Consider the following 26,069-nt stretch of genomic DNA (forward strand, 5'->3'; position numbering starts at 1 on the left):
GGGCACCTGCCAAAGAAAACAGAATGACCGTTAAAGAACCAGACACGCAAACACACAGTTGTGTAAAAACAGAGTCCTCCACATGACAGTGGACTCTACTGTGTCAGTGGGAGTAGAAAAGGGGGGGGGACACACACACACAGTGACAGCCCCTTACAACATTGACAGTTCCCAAAGGCATTTTTCAAACCTGACCACAGCCCAACTGTCACTGTGGCTCAAAACAAAAACCGCACTGTGACCCAGAGGAGAGCAGCCATTAGAGCCGGGAAGCTTTTCATGTTCCTACTGCTAACGTACGAGTCAGAAATAACACTTTTCAAAATAGCTCACACCTATTTCGTGAAATCAATGCCGTCATTTCGACGTCACCGAGCTATCAGCACCTTTTACGACGTTGGGCTGGGAGGACCCGTCTGCTCTGCCAACTGAGGACTCATCATCGACTGTGAGGAAGCTGCTGCCACACCTGTCTGCCTCAAACTCTGATATACAAAAGTTAGGAGCAGGATGAAGGTGGTGTGAACGGGGGAGGAGAGGAAATACAATCCTGTAGAAACTTCTACCAGGCGTTGCTTACGAATGAGTCTTCCCAAATCCTTTTGCTCATCGACAATTATTACGTTTTTTTGCAGGAATTGTGGAGTGGTGAGGACGCCAAAACATGTTTAATGTTTCATACGTGGGCTTGCTAAGGCTTGTAATGCACTGCTGGTCGCCTTGAGTCACTTCCTGCCGAGCAGCAGCAGCTCTGTATGGAGTCAAAACCTCAAGCCTATATCCAAGACTTTTCGACAGAAGCAGCTCAATCCATCACAGCCAATTAGAGAGTTCATGGTTTAGCAGTAATCCCAACCAGCTGGTGGGACACTCCTAAGGACAGCAACACCCTCTGAACTCATCTGCTACACATGAAACAGATTGAAATATTATCATTTCAGTTTAATTTATTGGGACACACATGGAAACAGAGAGAGAAGTGGTCAAATATGGCAAAAAGTCAAGGTTGTTCAGGTGGTTTGAATTGACTTAACTACCATTTAGTGGGTCTGCCATCTATAGCTGAGCTAAACACACATGCTGGAACAACTACCTGTGGGTGCAGCACTGAACCAGGATTATGATAACCCTGTGGAAGTGAAGAGAGGCAGACCACTCTAAATTACTGTGCAAATAAAAAGAAAATGTACAAGTTCAGATTTGTCTTAATTACACACCCCTCTCTTTTACTTGGAATGTTTATCCCTGCAAATAAAAACATCTATTAATACATCACTTATGATATCCAAGCTCTGTTTCAGTTTAGATATGTCTCTGTAGAACAGGCTCATTGAGCACATAGGAATACTTATATACTTTTTGGAAAGTACACAAAACGTGTCTGTACAGATAATCTAAAACTGTCAAATACTGAAAGTTGGCAGGGAAAATCCGGGCTCATGTTTACTTACTGATGATATTTTTGTATTTGAATACACTTATTTTAAAAAGGACTTCGGATTTTGTAGAAAGAAAAAGGCACAATTTCCAATTCCAAGCCCAACATACTATGCATGTTTCCCCAGTTGTGTTGTTTGCTTTACAACGGTCAGGTCAAACAGCAGTGTGTGGACAACTTCTACCTTGACACACACATCTACCTTGACACACACACCCACACCCACACACACACACACACACACACACACACACACCCCAGTCCTGTCTGGCCGCACAACAGGCCGAGCCCTGACCTTTTGGCTATTGATGGTTGTTCCTGCGCCTCATGCCATTTCTCTGCTTACCACATTGTGAACTATGACATGTAGCGCTAATTTCCTGACACAAACAAAGGAGCTTGTATACTTTTTGAACAAATGTGAGTCCACGTGCACGAGTATAATTGAGAGTTTGGGGCGTTACTGTGTTTGTGCATGAAATGAGGGCTACAGTAATAATTTCCAGAGCAGGCTGCAGGTTAGAGTGCAGCCAGGCAGCAGATCGGATCAGCGCCTTAAACTCACTTCTGTCAAGCACACAAGTGAGTTTGCCCTTATATGGGCACATGGGACACTCCTCGTAGCGGAGCTGAAGTGGATTACCAGCTGCTACTGAGAACGCCAGACTCTTACACTAATTGAAAAGGAAACAAATAAAAACAAGTGAGCAAGACGGAAAGGATGAGAAAGTTCAAAAGTATTTCTATCAGCCCGGACTCGCTTTATTGGCTTGCTTTTTGGAAAGGAATCAGGTTGAAGCCTGTAAATCATTTCTCACTGCATCAAGAAACAAAGCATGCGTGCAGCCGGGCCGGCTCACCACACTTAAATGGGAATATAATCAGGATGCATAAGTGCGCTGCAAGGCATGGGACTCCTGGTTACTGAAGAGTGAGTTTCAGTTACCCATCGCCTGAAACATTAACAAAGAAACAAACCAGATTCAAGGTTAAAACTCATTGCACTACAGAGCAGATTGAGCCTTCATTGTGCCACGAAAAGGGGGAGTAGCTGTAAAATATGCATGCCAGGATGAAAGAAAGACTACAGCACATAAGGTTTGTGAGTGTGGCTACACGTGTGGGGAGGCATAACCTTTATTAAAAACTGGATGGTAGCACAGAGGCCCAGAGCAGACCCGGGGAAACACTGTCCCCTTCACACTTGAGGTAGCAGGCATAAAGAACGGCAGCATGGAGGAATGTACATCCATCAGGGGGGGGGGGGGGGGAGGGGGTCACAGGCATCAACTCTGTTCAGTAAGCCAGTAATGATGCCCTGAAGACAGATCTGACCTCACATGTTGCATGTTACGGACTCATGCTCATAGTAGAGTCTTACATTAGTGCTGTGACTACACACACGGCTGGATTAATAAGTACACACTTGATTGTGATCACATGGTCAGTGCTTTGATGGAAAATGCAATTCAAGATCATTGAACTTCAAAAAGTTGGTGCATTCACATGATCTTGTGAAGGTTGGGTTGGGAGCTTGTTTTTCCAACTATGGCGTGATCATGAGCTTTAAGTGGTAAAGTGGAAACAACACGGACGCTACGAAGACAATGTGTTATTGCTCAGAGCGTATATACACAACATGTTGATAGCAGTTTTCAAGGTGTTGTTCCGACTTGAAAGGGCATTCGCATGAATTTCACCACCACATAAATAAAAGCACAAATGCCCTATTTTGCCATGTTGACAAAAGTAAAACAAAGCCCTTTATATCTCCTTCCGTATTGCCTACATAATGTATTGTGTACTTGCTTGGCCCATGCTACAACCTTTCACAAAGTTTCATGAAAACTAGGGCCAGTTTTTCCCTAATCCTGCTGAAAGACAGACAAGCGTTAAACCCCCGCCGCCAACATAAACTCCTTGGCGTAATTAACTCCTCTTATCTTGTAAGGGTCCACAGTAAAACATATTTCTCTTGGACTTGATAAGCCCCGTCTGAGAGAGGTTTTGGCCCATTCTAGCTGTCTGGCTCCACACACACTTTGTCCCCTCTGAGTGTGTCTCACTACAGAGTCCCAGGTCAGGTCAGAGAGAGGGATCCGGGTCGAGATAACTGTGGCCCACATTTGGGAGCCTCATCAAAGCGGTTTAATGGGAGAAAATCGATCTCATTATCTGACTAAAAACTGCCAGAGCTGTACAATACAGAATTAAAACCTGCATAGTACACATGCAAACAAAGTGTGAACATTATTTGAGCATCCATTTAATTTGAAAACAGGCTTATTAACGGTCATTTCTCTCTGTGATCTCAAATTGTTTAACAATGTAGTCTTTTAAAGTCTACCTACCTTCAAAGCTACTTTTCCCCCAAAAGCAGGATCTATTTTTTGTACAGCTTCTTTGTTTACCATTGTGTCTCATCTTACTAAATCATAGGAAACCCACAGAGGAAGGGAGCTGTCCACAGTTTGTTAGTACCTCGGTGGTCACAAGGAGATGATGTGATACAGAATGACATATTTCAGCAGGAAGGAGTCTTCGTAAATAAAGAGAAGAGTGCAAAGGATCCTGCACTTCGGCTGAACCTGGCCTGTGAGCAGATCCGGGTCACAGCAGGAGACAGAGCATGATGAATCTTCTCCAAATATGGGACATCACCGGTCAGACCACAGCCCTACGTGCCCTTCTCTTTTGATTTAATGATGGAAAAGCCAGGAGGTTGAAGGGATTTCCCACAGGAGAAAACAGAGAGAGGGGGGGGGGGGGGGTTTAAAAGCACTTTGGGAGGCTGTGGAGCACAAACAGTTTCTTCTGATAGATCAAGTCAAGCTGACTCTCTGCAGAACCTTCAACAACGGGAGTGAGAGTCGCTCACCGACAGACAGTCAAAACCAAACAAGGTTTAACAGATCAGCTGTTATTATCTCAAGAATGCCACAAAATTAACAACAGAGGCCTGGAAAGCAAAACATCAACATCCGCTGGACGGTTCCTCGTAGATCTCAGGAAATGGCTCTTTCCGGGGGGAGTCAATATAGAAAAAAAGGCAAAAAACCACAATGTTTCTATACAATAGTTCCCCGTCTGTCTCTTGATCTCTTTCCCTTTTATCGGTTTTATTTTCCATGTAAAACTTCTATCCTTTCTTAAACCTGTCAAATGTTTTCTATTGGTTTAATCCAGTATATGACTTGGAAAAAAAACATGAGGCAGTTTTGATCCTGCAGAGGGCCGTTTGCCGTTTGTATGCTACTTTTTTATTAAAAGAGCCACACCTTTGTTCCAATGTAAAGCCAAAGACCGCCTGAACTCCACTGAAGTTGTGCTTTGACACCTTCTGCTTTTGGGCAAAGCAAATAAGGTCTGAAAGTCAAAGGCATTTTAAGCCGGTCTGTAATTAAATGAGTCACAAAGTGCTGTTCCCCTCAAAGGAACAGCCTCCTCATTTCATCTAAAGTGGACACTGTCCAAGTTTACAGATAAAAATGTCATTGTTTCGCACAAATTAGATACTTCGATGTACTGAGTGTACAGGGTCTTCTGAGTCTAAACCACCTGGAAAACTGTTGAAACAGCAGCTGAGAGAGTTGGGCATTAAAATGCAACCTCTGAGCGCCTGAAGCACTTAAAGTCTAGCCGGGTTTTCAATAGCCAGAGACGCCTGGTGGCTGCAAAGGAGACCACCTCCAATCCCCTACCCAGACCTTTTCCATTTAGCCTAATGATGATCCAGACAGATGGAGCTCAGTGATAGAAACCGTCTCTGTTGGATCACTTAACACAGACGTAAATACCAGAGCAGTTCTGACAGCAGTGTCTCATTTCTGATGCTTGTATTGGATCGTCCCTCTGTTGACACCCCAAAAACATACCGTGGTGACTTTTCTACAGCAGTAGCGGCTGGTGTCGCCTCCATCTGTCCAATTTACCCTTTTGGGGGAAATGGCCAATATTTCTGGGATTCTGGTGTAGCCAGACTTTATTTCCCATGTTCCAGACATTGTTTAAAAGTCCAATCAGCAACTTGAGAGGCAAGAATGTCATTGTAGTTGAGTGACGACGTTTACGACCGGATTGTTTCACAAGTAGCCAGTTTACAAGCTCATTTTAAGTTTATAAAAAGCTGAATCATCGTCAGATTGCATTTCGGTCAACGAGTTCTGCCTCTCTTGCTCTCCACACCGACTGTTGACCCGCTTCAACCAAAGCCTGCTATAATGTGATCTGACTACTTGGATTACGAACAGAAACCAAAATGCTTTCACCACTTCAACATCTTGTCCTGTTGTTTAGATTCTGCGTTTAAATGCAAGGTATCTGTTTATAGAGATTACCAAGTGTCTAAATATTTACCTCCCTCAGTGCTTCTGATGTTTCTTCCCTAAAAAATGCTTGATTGTCTTAAGGATATTATATTTTTATTGTACTCCATCACCTACATCTTTTACACTTCAAGCATCAATCACAATCCCACGCCGAAACAAAACGAATCAACCTGTGTGAGGTGTTTTGTTATTAAGTGTTAAACTGCCACATGTTCATGACTCTTTTTAAAATGACAAAGCAGTCTGATCAGTCAATTAACAAAATGCCCCCAAGCATATACTTCGGAAGTATCATTCATTTCCAAATGACAAAACAATAGGTATCGTATCCACTTTTATAAGGAACTGTGAGACACCATCTGTACGAGTTACTCATTGTTGTTCCAGAGCAACACATTGCTTAAAGGCCACTCACCAAAAATAGACTTTTATATGCACATCATCACAAAGTCCACTGCTTTCATTTTCTCATCCGTTCAGAGCCAAACATAGCTGGCTAATTATAGCAGTATCAAGTAACAAAACGTTCCTGTCTAATCAAACAAACAAACAAGTGACTTCTGATCTCCCTGGTCGTGTTTTGGAATATTCACTGTCAGAGGCTGAAGTCTGCAGGCTGGAACTAAAGTGCTAATTTTCATGTGATAAACTCATTTCTGTCCCTGCAAAAGTGTAGATAACAGATTAGAGGGGAAAAACTTCCTCTGAATGGTGAAATATGTACAGCCCATTTCTTCTGCACTGTCACCTTTGAAACTTGATCATACGGGAAGCGCTTTGTGGAGATGTGAAAGAGGTAAATACCTGTGAGAATGATGACAGGCTGAGCAGGAATAAATCAGGTGTGCACTGTGAATGATGTGCTTGTAGTTAAAAGCCTCAGTGACTTTTTTAGGGGAGAGAGACACTTTAAAAAAAAAAAAAAACCCTTTCAACATCCTCTGAGGTCAAAGGCAGTCTGCTTCACAAACTGCCAGCATAAACGCAGCAGGTGTTGTCAATGGTCAGGAGAATACAACTCTACAGACTCTTTTCTTTCTGTGAGTGTGAGTAGAAAAGAGTGGGGAGCGGTATTCAAAGGAAGATCTGGTGCATGCAGCAGCTTGTATCCGATACACTGCAGCCTCTTTGAAGACAGAAACATGGATTTCATGATTGTTGACAAGTTAAGTCTTGCAGTATCAAAGTTACAACGCAGCTCAAAATCATATATAAATATCCTGTTGTGACCGCCAAACTGACTGAAAGCCAACCATATTAAAGTTTACTATCACTTATGACCAAAAAAAGATGTCCTAGACCTAGACGACAGGCGGCACAATTTGTCCGATTTATGTCTCCCTGATGATGTGTCTGACATTTTGGACCGTGTCTCCAGGGGGTGGGGGGGGGGGGACCTGGGACTTTACCGAGACCCCCACAAAACAAACCCATTCTTCCTGTGCGACTGTAACCGTTGAGCCCCTGTCAACACACAAAGGGTCCAGAGAGCCATAAAGCGGAGGCCCAGGGGTCCCATATATCACCAGGACTGGACCACAGAGTGAAAACAATTTTTAAACACGTGTGAATGCTTCTTGCTCACCAGGGAGAAAGGACAGTCACATGGCTGGCAGGACGAGTTACAAATCATGAAGCGAGACATCCAGCATGTGAAATCAGCCCAGCAGGCGCCACTGACAGAAATGTCTCCAGGCAGGCATGTCAATTTAAAACATTAGAAGACAGACGTGTGCGTTAGCAGACCACAATGATGTATCATGCAGATATTGACATTGGAGAACTGGTACACACATTTGGGAGACTTTAAAAATACTTCTTACATATCTGGAGACAGACTCCACAGGGTAACCCTACTTTAATGTTCAATTTGGGATTCATAATAGTTTTTATACGAGTCTATATCTTATCATTGTTACTGTTGATTTATAATTTCCTTTTTCTCCCACTACCAACTATAAGGACACATAAGAGCGGGTTATCTGTTCACTTCCTGCAACTACATTGTTTCCTTTATTTGTTTCGGTTCATTTGCACTATCCAGTTCCTTTTTTTGGGAATTGTTTTTGTGGTATTTTGGTGTTTTTATTACTTATTTTTCTTGGTATAGGTACACATTTGTGTGTTATAGGGTGTAGTGGATGGCTGGAGGGAGGGGCCGGGCTGATCGGGTATCATTCAGATTACCTTTCTATATATTATATACTTATGCTGGAAAAATAATCACTAAAAACAATGTTTAAAAAAGGTCAAATTTGGATTGAGGGGTTTCGGAGATAATTAGAAGGGGCGATCATGGTGACAGACGCCTCAGACGAACCTTATTGTTAGTGGAGCACAGGTGCCACGACAACACACACCTGTAGACAAAGCTCGTCCTGCAGGTTTGTCACGAGCACACAGGAAACAACAGCCACAGATAATCATCACTCTGCAAGGGTGGCAATCAGCTGATCAGATCTTCCTCTCAGTGACAGTGGACAAAAGCAGTTTGGTTGGAAAGAGCTTTTTTTTTTTCTTCTCCCTGGCCTCAGCAGGCTTTGTGTTTTCTAAGCACCATTCAGACAGATGACCCGCAGCAAACATCCTATCCACAAGAAACTGGGACACCAACTGATTCGTGGATATTTAAATAATTGTGGTGGCCGAGAGAAAAGGGAAAATGCTTTTGCTGGTTGCCATGGAAGGGGATTAAGTGAGCAATATAAAAAAGGCACCCATGGCTTTGAATAGAAGTGTAGGAAGGGATTAGTGGCGTTAGAGAGGCCGCCATATGACCTTCTGACTGTTTAGTTCATTAAGTGCCACACAGCCTGGAGTTTGTGTTTGTTATCCAACTTTTGTTTCACAGAAGCTCCTCCACCCGCTTTACTGCCAGTTTAATTAAGCCGCGTCCATCATCTTTAACTAGAGTCCTGAAAAACTATTCCTAATTTACAAACCCCCCCAAACAATTACTGAATATAAAAACACCACATAATGGGGTGTTAGGTTGAACAAACACAAAAGGCTCCATTCATGTCTCTGAAATTAAGTTTCATCTCATTCCCATATGAACTTCTCGTCTGAGTTTAATCACAGTTTGTTTCCACCGAGTTCACTGTGGAAAACCCTGACACTCGAGTCCCTGCAAACATCACCAAATGTGGGATCGCTGTGACCTTATAGCTGGTGGTCCCATGTGAGAGGGGGGGGGGGGACTCTCAGCTCCATGAACCCAGAGATGTAGCTTAGTGAGGAACCACATTAGGATGAATCCCACGAATTCCTCCGCCTGCGTGATACTCGTTTTAGTCTGAGACAATGATGGTATTTCACAGCAAGCTCTCTCAGGACACAGGGAACAGGGGAAGATTTGAACAATATGGGAAATTGGGATAGAAGGGACTTGCATTGTAAGATAAGATATTGATCCCAAATTAGGAATTGTTGTTACAACAGCACACAAGCATTGTAAATGTAAAGTCCTGCTAAATAGTCTTATCATAGGTTTGTTTTCTGTTCTTGAACTAGTGCCTACTTGTGTGTTCTGTGTATAAAGACAACTTGTGTTTTGTCTTATTTGACGAGTAATTACGTCCTTTCAGGCTTCCTTTCTCTCCTGAACCGTAATTACAGTTCTGTTCTCCAATTGTATGTTTTTTCTATCTTCATTATTGGACAAATCCCCTTTTCTTAAATCAAACTACATCAAACACAGTATTACAGGTTATATGCAGGAATCCTGAAGTCAGATGTAATACCTTTTAAGACCTTTTTTAAGAGCCTTTCCATACATTTTAAGACCTCATCGCCACTTGGAGTTCTAACCGGTTACATTGGCGACACACTTTACCTCACATGTACTATATACAGTATTGATTGTCCTTCCTCCTTATCTTCCAACCATTTGGACGCAAACTTGCATTTCCCCATAACGATGTTGTTTAACAACCGGCGTAAACAGACCTTCGCGCGCTATCAAGCAATGAGCGTGTGATGTCCTGTTCAGATGACGTCAAACCCAACGGGATGCCATAAATAAACTACACAGAATCACACTACACACCTACGCAATGATTACATTCAGGCAGACTGTAGAATACAACCTCTTTGGACAATTCATATACTTATTGAAAACAAGATACAGAACGTAATACCTTGGAAAATGCCGTTTAATACTTTTTGATAGCCTTAATTTTTGCTAAATTGATTTATCAACTTTTAATACTTTTTAAGACCCCGCGGACACCCTGTATTAGAAAAACGTTTGAATTGTCCTCATTCCTTCACTATTCAAAATATGAATCGATTTCATTCGTATTTCTTTCTACTCATTTCAACTCCCTCTTTCCTCCTCTATACACACACACTCATAAATGCAGTGATCAAAGCAAACAAAAAACTAGTAAATCATTACAGTGAAATAAAATATTACTACCTCAATATACTCCTGTGCTCGCACTATTACTATAATAACACTTGTGATAAAAGTTTCGCATTTAAGTGATTTATGAGGGGAAAAGGTCTTGGCCAAACAAAAACAGACTTCGGGGGAATAATGGAGTTGCATGAAGGTCAAGAAAACATTTAATACGCCGCCTTGTTCCAAAGTTAACAGCTTTTTCTTGTCTGGTTTACTGATCTATGAGAACAGAAGATATACATGTATATCTTAGAGATAACCTCTTCTTAAAGGGCACAGTTTTGGGAAAGCAACTGGTGAGGAAAGGACGTTTAAATCAGATACAGTAGCTTAATCTGAAATGTCAACAACACCACTTTTTAAAAGGACTCAGTCTTCTACGTCATTGCATATTCGCAGTAGCCATTACTCCTGCACGGAAAACCATAAAAAGGATGGTACAGGTGTTTTATGTACCAGCTGTGTTTCTCTGACTCAGACAGAGTAGTGTGACGGTGTCTAAACAGTGACACGCTGAGTCATGCATCCTTGTAAATGTGTGTGTTACAGGTGTCATGACAGACAGACAGATGTCTCACCTTCCTCTGCCTCAGGAAATAATCCAGGCATGACTAACGCGAAACAGGAAGTCCTCTTTTGTCAGGTTTACTTTAAAAGAACTGATTTGCTGCTCTCACTTATGATGTAATGTCTGCCTCATTAATTGGCTAGACTTAATGGATCAGTGTGAATCACCTAAAAGTGAAATGAACTTTCTTACAGTGTTTTTTAAATGTCTGATAACATGTGTCACGCCAACGCTTACTTTAATCAGTTCTCACTATGACTGACTTTTATCTTTTTTATGGATCAATCTGTCAGTTATTTATTTTAATCATTGACTCATTGATTAGTGCATGAAGTGTCTGAATCTATTCTTCAAAGTGGATCACAAGTCCAGAACACAAGAAGACATTGATAAATGACCATAACAGTTCAAATTGTTGGCGATTAGAGTACTAGATGTATCATTAAGGTTTTAAATCTAGTTTACGCTGACAAAACAATAAAACAACCCTCTGTTTAACTAACAACTGCATTAATAACAACCTCACTTTTTACATTGACAACTAATTAGAAAAACAAATAGTATGTATTGTCATTATCCTTTAATTTGCCTATAACTTTCTAAATGTTTTGATTGTTTATTCATTGAAAAGTCAAAATAATGGTGAGAAAAATACCTATTTAAATTCCTAAAAATCCAAGGGGACCTCTTCTCTGAATATAAACAATAAAACGTTATATTAAAGTGACACACACACATATATATATATATATATATATATATATATATATATATATATATATATGTCACTTTAATATAACGTTTTATTGTTTATATATATATATATATATATATATATATATATAAGTACAAAAGGTACTAAACCACCTGTCAGGATTACCATATAACTATACTGTATATACCATATAAAAGGCAGGGGCAAAAAACGTTGTTGTTTGGACAACAGCTAAACATGTTGGCTACTGTTGAAAGAAGCTTATGTTATGTTGCACTAAAGAATGTAACAGTAACAAACCAACACCAGCATGATGAGAAATACATTTAAGATCTCATCCCCATATCATAAACACATCCATGCCTGCTGAATGCTATATTAATGTATCTGTATTTCTCCAGGCAGGTAGCAGTATCTCCACAGCAGTGCACCTTCATGAGCAGCATGTGACTTTAGGTAAAGCACATTTATTGAAGTAACTCACCAAGGCTCGGAGAGAGGACTCGTCCAGCGCAGAGTAGCTCTCCACGGACATGTTGGTCTGTGAGGTCGAGCTCAGGTGAGAGAAGGTCTGGATGATAAAAACGGGTTCACCGGTCAGCGTGTGCTCCTCCACCTGCACGACTTATTGCGGTTTTCTTTCTTTTTTTTTCTAAATCTTCACCGCAGATATATTCAGAAACTTCCCTCAGTGAATATAACCCTGTTTCCCGCTTATAGAGAGCACATTCCGGTCCTCTTGTCGTCTCTTGGGTGGTAGTGAAAGGAGCTCTCAACGTTTCGAACCAGGGGACGTTGGCAGCTTTTTGAACTGAGGATTCCCACTGAAAGGTGTAACCCCGCCCCTCTGTAACCCCGCCCCTCTGTAACCAAGCCCCTCTGTAACCAAGCCCCTTAAAAAGTAGTGCAAAAAGACTATGTCAATAGAATATGGGATATGTGATATGTACAAGAACAGAATATGAAATTAAATAATGTAAATTAAGACAAAAGTAAATACGGTTTATTGCGGTGATAACTATTTATATGAATTAGTATATATCACCAGAGAGGGGATTAGTGCCCCCCAGTTTGTGTGGACATACGAGAATCGGCAATTACATAAAGCAAATATAATCCTGAAATTTTTTCATATGACCAGAGGTGGGACTGATATTCAGATGCTTTACTTGAGTAAAAGTACCAATTCATTATTGTCAAAATACTTCATTACAAGTCCAGCTTTCAAAATCTTACTTAAATAAAAGTACAAAAGTATTCTCAACAAAAAGTAAAGTAAAAGTAATCATTGTGCAAATATGTGGTATTTCTAGATAATATTGTTTCATCAAGTAGCATGTTACTGTTGGAGATAAACAAGGTTCTGAATGACTTTTGTAAAATGTTTAAATAATTTGTCTCTCTTGTGAGATATTGGTCCAGCACACGTGTAGTTTAATTGCACAGATGCATTTTATTAAAAGAAGCTAAATATTTTTGTATAAATGTATTGGAGTAAAATTACATGATTTCCCTTTTAAATGTATTGGAGTAGAAGTATAAAGTAGCATAAAAAGTAAATACATTACATTAATACAAGCATTATTTTTCAAATTAACCCCTTCTTATGAACAACTAACTAAAATATGTCTTGTATTGGTATCAGATTATTCCCAGGAAACATCATAGAGGTATAAGAAAATGATGAACTTGGAAAATAAAGCAATAGCATTTTATCTCCTCAAATAAATCTGACTACTTCAGATTAACACCATGCACTTGGTTGGATGCAATGTTATTTTTATTTCCCTTTATCCCTCTCTCAGGCAACACTAAATACAAATTAAAAAAATCCCTTATAACAATGACTGTCAGCTGATTCAGTAAATACATATCATACATTAATCATGTATTTTGAAGTTCCATTAATGATAAGTGTATTTACCACCATTATCTATAGGTACTACTACTAGTTTCCCCAGTCTTATATCATACTTATTGTGTTGCTCATACAGTATTTACTCATTGCAACAGTCTCGCCTTTCTTCCCATAATCTCCTTATGGGTTTACGAGTGTATATCCTTTACTGTAGACTGTTTTCGAAGTATACTAAACACTGTCTAGACTCAAGTTGACTACCCTTATTATGCAAACTAATGACTCATTATATTACATTGGCAGCAACAGGAAATCAATTCTGTTTTTCGAAATATTCAATGGAGCTTCACTGTATGATAAATGGTTAATTAAGATTCAGTTTTTAAAACTTTAAAAGCCATTTAAGTTGTAATAACGCAACAAAACTGTGTGATCCTTGGGTAAGTGGAAAAGTTTCTTTTTGGTGTCTATCTACGCCGGGATCCTGAGTCGTGGCTGATCCTGTTGCTGCGGTCCTTTATCCTGAGTTCTGGATTTGAGTCCTGGACTTCGAGTCGTGGCTGGGCCTGTCTCTGTGGTCCTGCCTGACTCATCATACTACTTCCCTGATGGCTCCCACAGGATTGTTGACATCCTTGTGGATTCATCTTCTTATTATACTATAGACACATGCATTTCCAAACATTTGGTCTACCTATGCTGTAAAATGTATTATCTCTTCTATTTACACACGGCATCTATTGCACGTCTGTCCGTCCTGGGAGAGGGATCCCTCCTCTGTTGCTCTCCCTGAGGTTTCTCCCATGTTCCCCTTTAAACTGTGGGGTTTTCTCTGGAAGTGTTTCCTTGTACGATGTGAGGGTCTAAGGACAGAGGGTGTCGTATTGTTATACTGATATTCTGTACAAACTGTGAAGTCCACTGAGACAAATGTAACATTTGTGATATTGGGCTATATAAATAAACATTGATTGATTGATGATTGAAAAGTGGCACATCAAATACACTGGAATTGGCATCACTGTTGGCACTAGATAAGGATGGAAATTGTTCTAAAGATATACATATATTTCAGCCGTCCTTCTATGCAGTGTTGGTTACCTGAAGGTTATCTTGACGTATAAAAAGGTAAAAAAAACACATTACAAACTGGAGCCATGAACATCCTCATTAAACATTTAATAGCCTCACAAGACAAAGAGCATGAAGACAGTTGTTCTTAAACAGGATAGTCAGCCGTGTGTCGTGAGTGCCTTCAGTCCAAAGAAACACCGCGAGGAGATTTCACTGATTCTTTTCTCCTCACTAGCCGAGGTTGATGATTGGATGTTAATCAGGAAAACACTCAGGCGTTGTCTTTAGATATGAAGGCTCAGCCGTCTGAGGCACACGGTCGCGTATCTTATATATTGCTAAAGTGGAACCTATGTTACACACAAAATACATCTCAGCAATCTTAAATCCTAATTCATACTACCTAAAAAGAGGATTGGACAGGTGACACTGCTTCAAAAGCCATCGTATCATAACAACACATATATAGTTCTATAGGTATGATTAAAAAAAATCTAAATATGAATGAAGAGTATTAAAGACAAATGTTTAACAGTATAAAAAGACATATGTTCAATTACACAGTTGTTGTTTTGTGTGGTCAAAGATGCATCGAATCTGTTCCTCAAGCCCTTTTTTTAACAAAATAATCTATCAAGGTGCTTCAGGTGACATAGAGGTACAGAAACCAACAGGAACACTGTGAAAGAGCCGGAAAGGACTGGCAAACCTGGAGGAAAACGACATGTCCTCGTCTGAACTAACACGGTAAAGATCAGGTTAGACAAACGCACAGCGACTCTTGGTTCGATGTTCTCAATGTTACTAATCAGCCATGACACGACTTAAAACAAAATCAAATTCAGCACAAATACAACTGCTTTTATCATTTAAATTTTAGGGCTAAATGTTAGACATACAAACATTTGAAACAAATCTTGACATGTATTAATTAACCAGATTAATTACCGAGGCTTTTATAGTAAAACTCAACAGAATATAAACGGCTAGATTGTTGCACAGGCACTTATCAGATTGGTATATTATTTGTTTTCAGAAGTGTGCAGAAAGATATATGGAAAGCACAGAGGGAGATTTGGTTTTTGTTTTTCTCCTCATGTTCCCGCTCTCACTCCTCCTGCTGCTCTTCATTTTGCTTCTTGGGTAACTGCAAATGGAAGAAATGGAGGAGACAAACATGTGTTGAGTGGAATAAAAGGAACATTCACCTTAAGGCAGAGCTTACACTGTACTTAAATTATTCTTTAAAGCAATCATGTTACAAAAAGCTTATTCAAGGAGGATTTTTCCTTTAATATCCTGGCAGCACGTCTGTCGACTTAAATCAGGGGGGTCAAACTCAATTTCATCACGGGCCACGTAGGAATTATGGTTGCACTCAAAGGGCCGGTTGTAACTTTAAGACTATATCAAAATACATATATAAATATTTAATATATATAAAATAAGGCATTATATTACATTATTGCCTCTGCATTGGATTATTATCTGATAGGGTAATAACTTCATAATTAACTACGTCTGAAAGCAGAAGTCTAGGGCAAGTAATTGCAAGTCTCTTCAGTGAGAATGTTACAAAATGATTAAAAAAGAAAAGCCAAATTCTGGAAAAGAAAGTCAACAAAAAAAAAGTGACATTTTGAAAAATAAAGTGACATTTTGAAGAAAAAAAACTGACATAAAAATAAAAAATAAAATTTGAGATGCATTGTGGGACATGTAGTTTATGGGCAACGTGCTTCTGTAAATCGCCATGTAACCGTATAATAAACATATTATATTCTTTCAGAGCTCTTGTGGGGCCACAGAAAATGAAGTCGCGGGCCGGATTTGGCCCCCGGGCCATGAGTTTGACACCCCTGACTTAAATATTATCATGACAGTAAGAGAGAGTTATGATCCTCATGTAAACATAGTAACATCATTTACATACTGCTGTGATTTTGCTAAGATTTAAAAAATCACAATAGATACATTTTGATAAATAAGCACGTGTTAAAACATACACTTCTTTCCTGTATGATTAACCTTTACACTGGTATATCATTACACACTGTATACACTGTAGGTAAAGTACTGTCACAGTCAAAAGACAAAGCATTATCATCAACTGTTTTTTTAAAGAATCTAGGTGTACCTTTGTCAATGAACTCCCTCTGCCTTCTTTATTTTCTGGTAGATGAACTCTGATGGACAAACACATTCAAATTAGAATATAAATAACATTCTCTAACACAAAGAACAAATCGTTATTTGATGGAGGATTTTTAACTGGGTCAAGTCGGACTAAACAATAAGTCAAAGACTGGTTAGAAATGGAAATAAGAGAATGTTGTTGAAGGCTGAAGAGAAAAGAGAACTGATGAAATAGACGGTCAGTGCAAGATATTAAACTTCCTGTTGAAGTTGATGTGATATCTTGCTCAAAAGGATAAAAGGTGGTTAAGGATGAAGCTGGAAAAGTACGTAGGGGAAGGAAGAGAAAAGAGAAGATTTTTGGGTGTGTGCTTAACCCCACGAGTGGACCCTCTTCCATAAGTGGGTCAAAAAGGACCCGTATTAGAATAATATGTGTTTTTATGCGATTTTTGTCATTTTGGTTAAGAAAAATCACTTGTATAATATTTAGTATTATATTTTGGTTCACACTAGAAATATTTTATATTTAATTTTTCACTGTTTATAATTTTAGACTTTTTTTTTACATTTTGAAAAAAAAAACGAAATTCCATAGAAAATGTATGCGGGTCATTTTTGACCCACTTATGGAAGCTTGGGGTAGTAATACAAAAACTACAATTTCTTAAAATGTATACAATTTAAATTTAAAATGTGAATGGCATGATATCCAAAACATGTTTTTTGAGGAATATCTGGAATATGAAATGATAAGAAAATGTAATTACAAAGATACTTCAAGAAAACCACCTCACCGGGTCCAAAAAGACCCACTTGTGCATCTAAGGGTTAAGATGAGAGGAAGAGAAAACGTAAAAGAAAAGGGCAACTCGCTTTGCTACGAACTGTATGTATTTAAAGAACAATAAAGATCTGTGTAAGATTTGCAACTGAAAAAAAAAAAAAAAAGTAGGACTAAACAAAATAAAAATCATCCATTGAGCTTTCGTTTACCCCTTTAGAGACGCAGCAGCAGCGGCCTGCTCAGCGTCACTCAGAGAGGACTGAGATCCTTCTGCCTCCCGGCCCGCCTGAGCTCGGTTCGGATCACAGTTGGATGTCTTCCTTTGACTCGGAAGTCCGATGTAGCCTCTCGGCCATTCCCTTAGCGGTGCTGCGTCTCTGTCGAATCCAAAGTGCTCTTGCGAGAAGTCAGCTATATGAGAAACACAGGATACACAATATGCATATTTGAGTCAAAAGAAAAAAGCCTGTAAACATCAATCAAATACTCAACAAAAAATTGCCTCACAAACTGGATTAGTAGGTGGTGATTTTCTCATTATGACAAAAACATTGTATACATTACCTTGGGGATTCATTCTCATTTGAAAATCTGGAGACATCTGGCTAAAGGCGTCATTAGTAGGGCTCTGTGTCTTCTTCACAGACGACTTAGTGAGATTGTTCAGCGGATGGGCGTTCTGAGGACGCATGTCACATTTGTCCTGGATACAAAAACCCACATTAAAATGATCATTAGCAATTGCAACGTTCAAAATCTATGCACACATATTCAGAAAGGATCTTTGAAGTCTGGGTTGTTCAGGTCATATTTGACATAATCAGAATTCCTTTATTTGTCCCTAAACGGTGACATGATTACAACAGCATGAAGTATAGGGCAGATAAAGTAGAGAATAGACTTACATATAAAAAAATAACTAAGTATGCACACGTTATTACTTACTGACTTGTGTGTAATTGCATTAAATACAGCAACAGGTCAAAACGTTATGATGGTGAACTTATTTCTAAAGAATGATAGACTGTCATAATTTCTAACATACCTGATGGTGAAAGACGACGGCCTCCTCCAGAGCGACGCCACAGAACTCACAGGGGATGACCACGTCGCCCTCTAGTGGACTGGCTGGAGGACTGTAGGAGGCCGGGGAGGCGGAGCGGTGGAAGGTGGGGATGTTGGAGGCCAGGGTGTCGGGGATGTCGTGCATCAAACCTGGAGCATTCCTGCTCATCCTGTCCTCCTTAGGGGGGGACAAGGGCTGCTTGCTGTAGGACGCAAAGGCCGAGGCGGGGCTGCACCCAGTCTGAAACATGGAGGAGAGGAGAAGTGGATCAGAATCAGAATGCCTTTATTAGTCCTGCACTTGCACTCTTTGAAACCTTCATCATGTCCCTAACTAGAAGGATTACAAGGCGGCTTGTTAAAACAGGTCAAGGCTATACATCTGAACGTGGAATCAATATGTTGTATTTTTGTATTAAACTTTTCAAGGTGGGGTGGGAGGGGAGGCGATGGGTGGGGGGTGGTGATGGTTTGTTCGAAAAAATTGGAAATGGATGAAGATCATTGTCTCAATTGTGACCCTGTATGATTGTGCCTGTTCTTTAATTTAAAAAAAAGATTGGAAAAAAAACGAAATAGGTAAAGGCTGTAACTGGACTGTGAACCTTCTGGAACAACAGATACAGAAAGGTATACACATGTCTGCATGTCATGTGATATCTGACTAGATTTGAGCATGTTTCACTGATTAGATTTGCGCATACACAGATGTAATCCTCAACTGATTGACAGAGCAGTAAGATCAAATGAAACTGAAAGTTGTGCGTGAATCAGGTTAAAATATTCAAAAACATCAGCAGGTCGTCCTGTGTTCGGTATGAGAGTGAACGAGTCTGTTAGTCTGGTTATATCTGTCAGTCAGGTTCCAATTTTTGTCATGTCATCATTCATGCACTGTCCTGGAATTAAAAACGTCTTCCCCAACCCTACTAATATACACATCGACATGAAAATGTGGTCTATTGCCACTTTTAATGTTCATATCAAATTACTTTAGTTACTCTAAAAAAGGATCAGCAGCAATTGTGGGTTATTCTTTTTTTGAACTCTCTGCCTACAGCTGAAGTATCTTTTGGGCTTCAGTTACTACAAGAAAACCTTGTCTTCTGACAGCTTCAAGCGTATGCAATAACAACCTTTGAGTCATGAGGACATGACGCCCAGATGACCAAAATAAATCTGCAAAAAACAACATTATAAAAGGCCAACATTTGATATCAAAATGTCACACATGGCAGTCTTCAGGCCACTTCTCAAGGCCAGAATGTATTGAGAATGTAGTGATTTTGGATACATCAAGGATTCTGTGAGCACAGTGACCATTCGGCGAGTACGTCTTATTCATGTTTTCATTCAGGGGATCCTTGTAAAAAAAATTGTTGTCACTTATCTAGCCCACCAACCCATAAACCCATCTCTTACCTGATGCAGAATGAGGTCCTCTTCAGGAAACAGCTCTTCACAGAACTCACAAGGCAGCATGGTATCTATGAAATCAATGGAAAATTGTAAACAAACTGACATCAGGATAAATCTAAGTATTCTTATCAACACTGATATTTACCGGCTTGATCCTGTTCCTGGACTGGGCTTGTGACTGTAGTGAAATTTGAGTAATTGTTGTTGGGCGGACAAAGTGAAGAGTTAACAGAGGGCTTCTCGATCTTGTGGTCCCAGATTCCGCTCCACAGATTCCCCTCCACGCCCCCGGCCCCCGGCTCTCCGTCAGTCTGCAGGCTGAGAGCCAACATGTAGTCCAGGCCGGAGGAATCCTCGGCCAGCCTGAGCTCACTCTGAGGCCACGCACTGCTGCTGGAGCTGCTGCTGCTGCTGTTCAGGAAGTCTGCCGGACCCAGCACTACAACACAGAACATGTAGTTATTACAAATAACAATTTAAGGTGCAGCTTCAGGTAACAGTAACAGGAGAAAAACACATTATTTTTTGATAAACTCTTATCTTAAAACCCATATTTGTTTCCATGTTGGTGATAAAAAGTTCGTTATTGCTGATCAGACAAACATCACATTTGAATTTAATCAATAAAGGTGTTATTTTTACCATAATTATGTATTTTACCCCAAATGAAAAATGTTGTAAATATCACTTTTGTTTGTTTACATAAAACTCCCCAGGGCTCCTAAAATAGCTTTTAAAGGTTGTTTAACATTTAAGAAGTAGGTCAATTATTGGTCAATGTTTATATATATATTTTATAAAAGCACGGTGGGTGCTCTACCCCCTACTCATATGTAATAATCAATAGGTCAGTGATAAACTCACAGTGGCTAAATGTATTTCCCGGGACAGTGTTCTTCCAGTCAGCTGGGGCTTGAGGTCCACTCGAGGTGTTGTAGAGTCTGGGGTCAAACGGCCGGGGGAAGGCCTGCTGATCGGCTGCACTGATGTTATTATTCTTTGTGCCTCTCTCTTGGGTTCTTAGGAGGTTTCGGATGGAGTGGGCTTCAAACCAAGCCCCTGGAGGCTGAGAATCCACCGGACTGCGACTCGTCCGGCTGTTGTTCCTCTCTTGGGGCGGAGTGAGGCTTCCACACAACACGGGGTGCACGGCTTGTTCCTTCAACATTACGTTGCACTTGCAGACTGGGCAAGGCTCAGTGCGCGCACCGCAGTAATCTTCATGTTCTTTGGACTGACTGAAAATGATCTCCAGTTGACAGAATTGGCACGGGACCAGTCGCTGAGAACACTCGAAGCTCTGAAAGAAACAAGCATCGTAAAGAAACATCACTTCAGGAATCATTCAAGATGGATGCATTATGAGTGGGTAAAAGGGTCTGCAGAAATACCTGGTGAACATCGAAGTGTTTCTTCTCAATCTTTAGACCACACTTGCATGTAATCTGAAAGGAAAGTGAAAATGATTTTAAAGATGCAATCATCCAGTAACATTCTGACATGGCTTTCTTCTTAGCTGTTTTCTTTGGAATGAGGGGTCGAGGTTAATCATGATTGAAGAATTTGGTCACTGACGAGATTCTCCACTGAGGTTGCATTAACCAGTTTAAAGAGAACATGTTACAAACAGCAGCAGAAACGGATTTTGATAATACATGTTCTTTATATGATAACGGATGACTTGCTCAATTGGCAATAAAGCACAGGAGTATAAGTGTCCACAACATACAAGAGTTCCTTCCACAGAATCTAGTGTTTACCTGTCCTGGCCATTATCGCATGGACGTCTGATCAAAACAGGCAACCTTTTTACTCATGAGACATGACAATAAACAGGGGTCAAAGGTTATCTTTACCATTTTCTGGCTTTAACAGATTGAAGTGGAAACAAATCACTTTGTAACCCTCCCATTGTCCGCCCTTTGTGTTTCTGAGAGGTATAATTATTGTTTGTACCTTTGTAGCAAAGACATCGGGAGCTTTCATTTTTCCGCAGAGCTACCTCTCTTGATATCTGCACAGATTTCAGTGCTTTGTCAGAGTAAACTGTACCTAGTTTTTTGGTATATCTATATTTCATGTAAATAATTTTCTATATCTTAAAGGTCACCTATCATGCTATTTTTAGGCAATAGCATAGGTCTCTGATATATACAAATATATAAAAAACATGTCTATGAAGTGTTTTGCTCAAAACACCAAACAGATCACCCATTCTAGCCATGCCTCATATCCCTCTATTTCACTTCCTGTTTCAAAAGTGCTGATTTGGGGTATAAAGCTTTAAAAAGAAAAATTTGATAAATAAAATTGGAGGGGGCTGAGCTCATGCGGGACCCGGCAGCTACTGTCTAAACTAAATACTGCGGTGATGAAACGCCATATCATGGATTATCAAGGATTATTTCTGAAACAGTATGGAGCTCAAAGGCTTTCTCTCTTGCCGGTTATACCACAAGGTGAGTTCCTTTTTATTTCCTGCTTCTTCAAGGCAAGGCAAGGCAATTTTATTTATATAGCACCTTTCAGCACGCGACAATTCAAAGTGACATTTAAGAATGAATACAGCATAAACACATTATTAAATGGCATTTAAAAACAGGCATAAAAAAGCAAAGATAATGAAATAAATAAATAAACACAGCAGGTACAGAATACATGAATAAAAGGCATACTGCAGTGTGAGTATGAACAGCTCAATTAAAAGCAGCGGCAAATAGATATGTTTTTAGTCTGGATTTGAAAATAGGAAGAGTTTCAGCGGACGTGCACGATTCGGGCAGTTTGTTCCAGATTGTCGGGGCATAATAGCTAAACGCTGCTTTTCCATGTTGAGTTCTTATTCTTGGAACAGAGAGCAGACCCGACCCAGAGGACCTGAGACTCCTCGATGGTTCATAGTTATGCAGGAGATCGTTTATATACCTCGGTCGTAAGCCATTTAGTGATTTAAAAACTAGCAATAGTATTTTAAAATCAATTCTTTGGTCGACTGGAAGCCAGTGTAAAGACTTCAGAACCGGACTGATGTGATCCACTCTTTTAGTGTTTGTGAGGACTCGAGCAGCAGCGTTCTGAATCAGCTGCAGCTTTCTGATGGATTTTTTTAAAAGCATGGACAAGCTTTTCTAAATCCTGTTGCGACATTAGTTTTTTAATTCTAGATATGTTCTTCAGGTGATAGTAGACCTAATAACTGTTGTGATGTGACTGTTAAAATTCAGGTCTGAGTCCATCACTACACCCAGATTTCTAGCTTTATGAGTTACTTTGTAGTCTGCCGACTGAAGCTCTGCGATTACTTTTAATCGGTCCTTCATTGCTCCAAAAACAATGATCTCAGTTTTGTTTGTTCAATTGGAGAAAGTTCTGAGTCATCCAGTCATTGATGTGCTCAATGCACTTGCTCAGTGTTCTAATCGGAGAGTAGTCTCCCAAATCTGGGTGTCGTCTGCATAAATATGATAGCTTAGCTCGCTGTTTTTAATAATTTGAGCCTGTGGTAGCATATAGATATTAAAAAGCAAAGGTCCTAAGATGGAGCCTTGAGGAACCCCGCATGACATATTTGTCATGGTTGATTTGTAATTGCCTATTGAGACAAAGTTTGTTCTGTCCTTTAAGTAGGAACTAAACCAATTTAGAGCTGTTGCTGAAACTCCCACCCAGTTTTCTAGGCGGTCTAGCAATATGTTGTGGTCAACAGTGTCAAAGGCAGCGCTGAGATCTAATAATACTAACACTGATATTCTGCCACTGTCTGTGTTTAAATGGATGTCATTTAAGACCTTAACAAGAGAAGTCTCAGTGCTGTGGTTTGGTCGAAAGCCAGACTGAAACACATCAAAACCGTCAGTTAAAAACATGAAATTACTCAACTGTTGAAAAACAACTTTTTCAATCAATTTGCTTAAAAAGGGAAGGTTTGATATTGGCCTGAAATTATTCATTACGGTTGCGTCTAGGTTATGCTTTTTTAGGAGCGGTTTAATTACTGCAGTTTTCAGGGCCTGTGGAAATACACCCGAGTGGAGAGACTTGTTTACTATGTGTAGTATATCTGAGGCCAAGCAATGAAAAACAGTTTTGAAAGATCCTGTCGGGATAATATCGAGGCTACAGGAGGAGGATTCAGGTCTTTAGCATTTATCAGACGGAATTGTGTCATGATGTCTGAATTGACTTTAGGTGAACACAGGGACAACACATTTTTTTCACACATAATCACACATTTTTTTCACACATAATCTTCACACACATGCTCTATCCAGTACAGGTTAGCTCTGAGTGTTAGCGATGCTATTGTAAACATGCACCGACCATATTACGTACAAAACAGTCGGGCATTGTTTCTGATAGCAACGTTTCTGATAGGGCCGTGGGTGTAAAGCCAGCCTACATTTCCGATATTACGTCATATCGGACGCAAATCTGGATCAGCTCCGTTGTAGCCCCGTTTTTAGAGATTTGGGTACGGAGGAAAAGAGAGAGGGTTTTATTTTCTGACTGCTGCGTGAGTTCCCCGACACACCGGGGAGACATATTTATGTATAAAAGACATCAAAAAGTGCATTTTGCATGATAGGTCCCCTTTAATGTTATAATCGTTTATTTTAAATCTTTTTTTTTCTTTTTATGTATGCACCAAGGCAATTTAAATCGTCTGTGCTAACCCACTTGGCATGAAACCGGATTCTGATTCTACTCAAACACTGGATGCAGCATCTTTCCAGCAATACAGTGCATCTGAGAAGCAGCACACATCTACTGCTGGAGTTAGGTAAAAAATATATCCACTATTGATGTTCATATTTTACCTGAGCGTGCTCCTGCTGTTTGTGCTCCTGCAGGTCGGACCTGGGCACCGGCTCCTGGCAAATGTCGCACAGTGCGATGTTTCTTCTGCAGTGGATCTCATGAGTCGTGAAGTTAGCCTCTGGAATGTCATGTTTGCTAAAAAGGTAAAGACAAATATGAAAAACAGTCCTGACAGTATCAAATTGATCGATGACTTGTGTGTACAATGAACCTTTCTCATACTTACCAATTGCCACAGAAGTGTGTATTTTCATCTGCCATGGCTTTACTGCAGCCTATAGAAAAAGAGTAATGTTATTTATTTATGACAAAAACAGCTTGATTGAGATATACGAAGATAGTGTTTTGGTGATCTTCATTATTTAATAATGATAATAATAATAATTGACTTGAGTATTTCAATGTTTTGCTACTTTGTACTTCGACTCAATTACAATTCAGAGGTACAAAATCTACTTCTATTTAAAACCTTTAGTTACTTTACAGATCTTGATTAATGATGTGAAATATAATCAACACTTAAATAAGACTTTAGTTACACCTGGAGTAGCATTCACAAGATAACCTGCCGTATACAAAGTCATTCAAAGTAGCTGCACATGTATAAGCTTTGATATCACTTTGATGCATCAATAATTATAATCAAAACATTTAATATTATTCTGAAATGGACCAATCTCCATAATGAGTACTTTTAGTACTTACAAAATATTGTGATGACTGTTACTTGAGTAAGATTTTGATGCAGGACTTTTACTTGTATCAGAGTATTCCTACACTCTGGTACTTTTACTTAAGTACAAGAACTGAGTACTTCTCCCACCTCTGGCCCAATGAATACTCTGATGTAAAGAGGCTGCTTGACAGCTCTCTCTCGGTTTGCTTACCCAGTGTTTCCCCGTCAGGAAGCTAACGTTAGCTGACAACGATAACCTGGATTAACAAGGAGATACCCCGTCAAGGTTGGTCAACAAGCATTCCGATCCACATCAACAAGTTGGACGATGTTAACCGTGTTTGTTTTCTTAAGCTAGCTGCGTAGCTTCACACTAGATATCTCGTTAGCAACCACCACGTAGCGTTATTTCAGCTAACTAACTTTACAGCGACCAAGCTAAGAAGCTAATGTGCCGCCCGGTCCAAGAAAAAGCGAGCACAGTCGTTCTGATGTTACCGTGCGTCAATTAGTTTACCTCTGGAGATCATGAAACCAAAAATAAACCCGACAGCTAAGCTAACTATTTGATGATATCTTGGAAACAGTTCGTTATTTCCTCCTTGCTCTGTTGACAAAGAGTAACATGTACCCCGCGTCGAGTCTCTAAGGCTGCATACGTATACATGAATACCGCCTGCTTTAACTTGGGCACAACCAAACCACATCCTAAAACAATGTATACTGTTTTCACGTAGTCTAAGCCCTATAAAATGGACATCTAAATATGTGAGGATCAGACA

The 26,069-nt window shown here is 39.9% G+C and overlaps 2 protein-coding genes across 5 annotated transcripts in view; both read right to left on the minus strand.

Moving 5' to 3' along the window:
- smtnb (smoothelin b) overlaps positions 1-12,243 on the minus strand; it is a 51,772-nt gene extending 39,529 nt beyond the window's left edge. For all 4 annotated transcript variants that reach the window (XM_034148626.1, XM_034148627.1, XM_034148623.1 and 1 more), the window contains exon 1: positions 11,939-12,243. In XM_034148626.1, the coding sequence (XP_034004517.1) occupies positions 11,939-11,989 (51 nt within the window). In that variant the 5' untranslated portion in view covers positions 11,990-12,243. The remainder of the gene's footprint in view (positions 1-11,938) is intronic.
- A 2,224-nt stretch (positions 12,244-14,467) lies between these two features.
- Positions 14,468-25,928, minus strand: trafd1 (TRAF-type zinc finger domain containing 1). The gene is made up of 12 exons (XM_034148629.1): positions 25,499-25,928; positions 24,838-24,886; positions 24,611-24,746; positions 21,185-21,238; positions 20,658-21,093; positions 19,939-20,232; positions 19,797-19,861; positions 18,355-18,615; positions 17,874-18,012; positions 17,519-17,720; positions 16,524-16,572; positions 14,468-15,533 (listed from the first exon to the last, which is right to left on the minus strand). Exons 2-12 carry the CDS (start codon positions 24,870-24,872, stop codon positions 15,495-15,497), a joined length of 1,710 nt encoding a protein of 569 aa, XP_034004520.1. The 5' UTR covers positions 24,873-24,886; positions 25,499-25,928; the 3' UTR covers positions 14,468-15,494.
- Positions 25,929-26,069: the final 141 nt, after the last annotated feature.

This window comes from Trematomus bernacchii, unplaced genomic scaffold (assembly GCF_902827165.1).
Source record: "Trematomus bernacchii unplaced genomic scaffold, fTreBer1.1, whole genome shotgun sequence".
NCBI classification, from domain to species: domain Eukaryota; kingdom Metazoa; phylum Chordata; class Actinopteri; order Perciformes; family Nototheniidae; genus Trematomus; species Trematomus bernacchii.

What these genes read in the sequence shown, in the direction of transcription:
- trafd1 (XM_034148629.1), bottom strand. Translation starts at nt 24,872, where the DNA reads ATGGCAGATGAAAATACACACTTCTGTGGCAATTG. An exon ending in CCAGGAACAGGATCAAGCCG is followed by an intron (nt 19,862 to 19,938) that starts GTAAATATCAGT and finishes TTGATTTCATAG; the next exon opens with ATACCATGCTGCCTTGTGAG. An exon ending in GAGGGAGTTCATTGACAAAG is followed by an intron (nt 15,534 to 16,523) that starts GTACACCTAGAT and finishes TTCCATTTGCAG; the next exon opens with TTACCCAAGAAGCAAAATGA.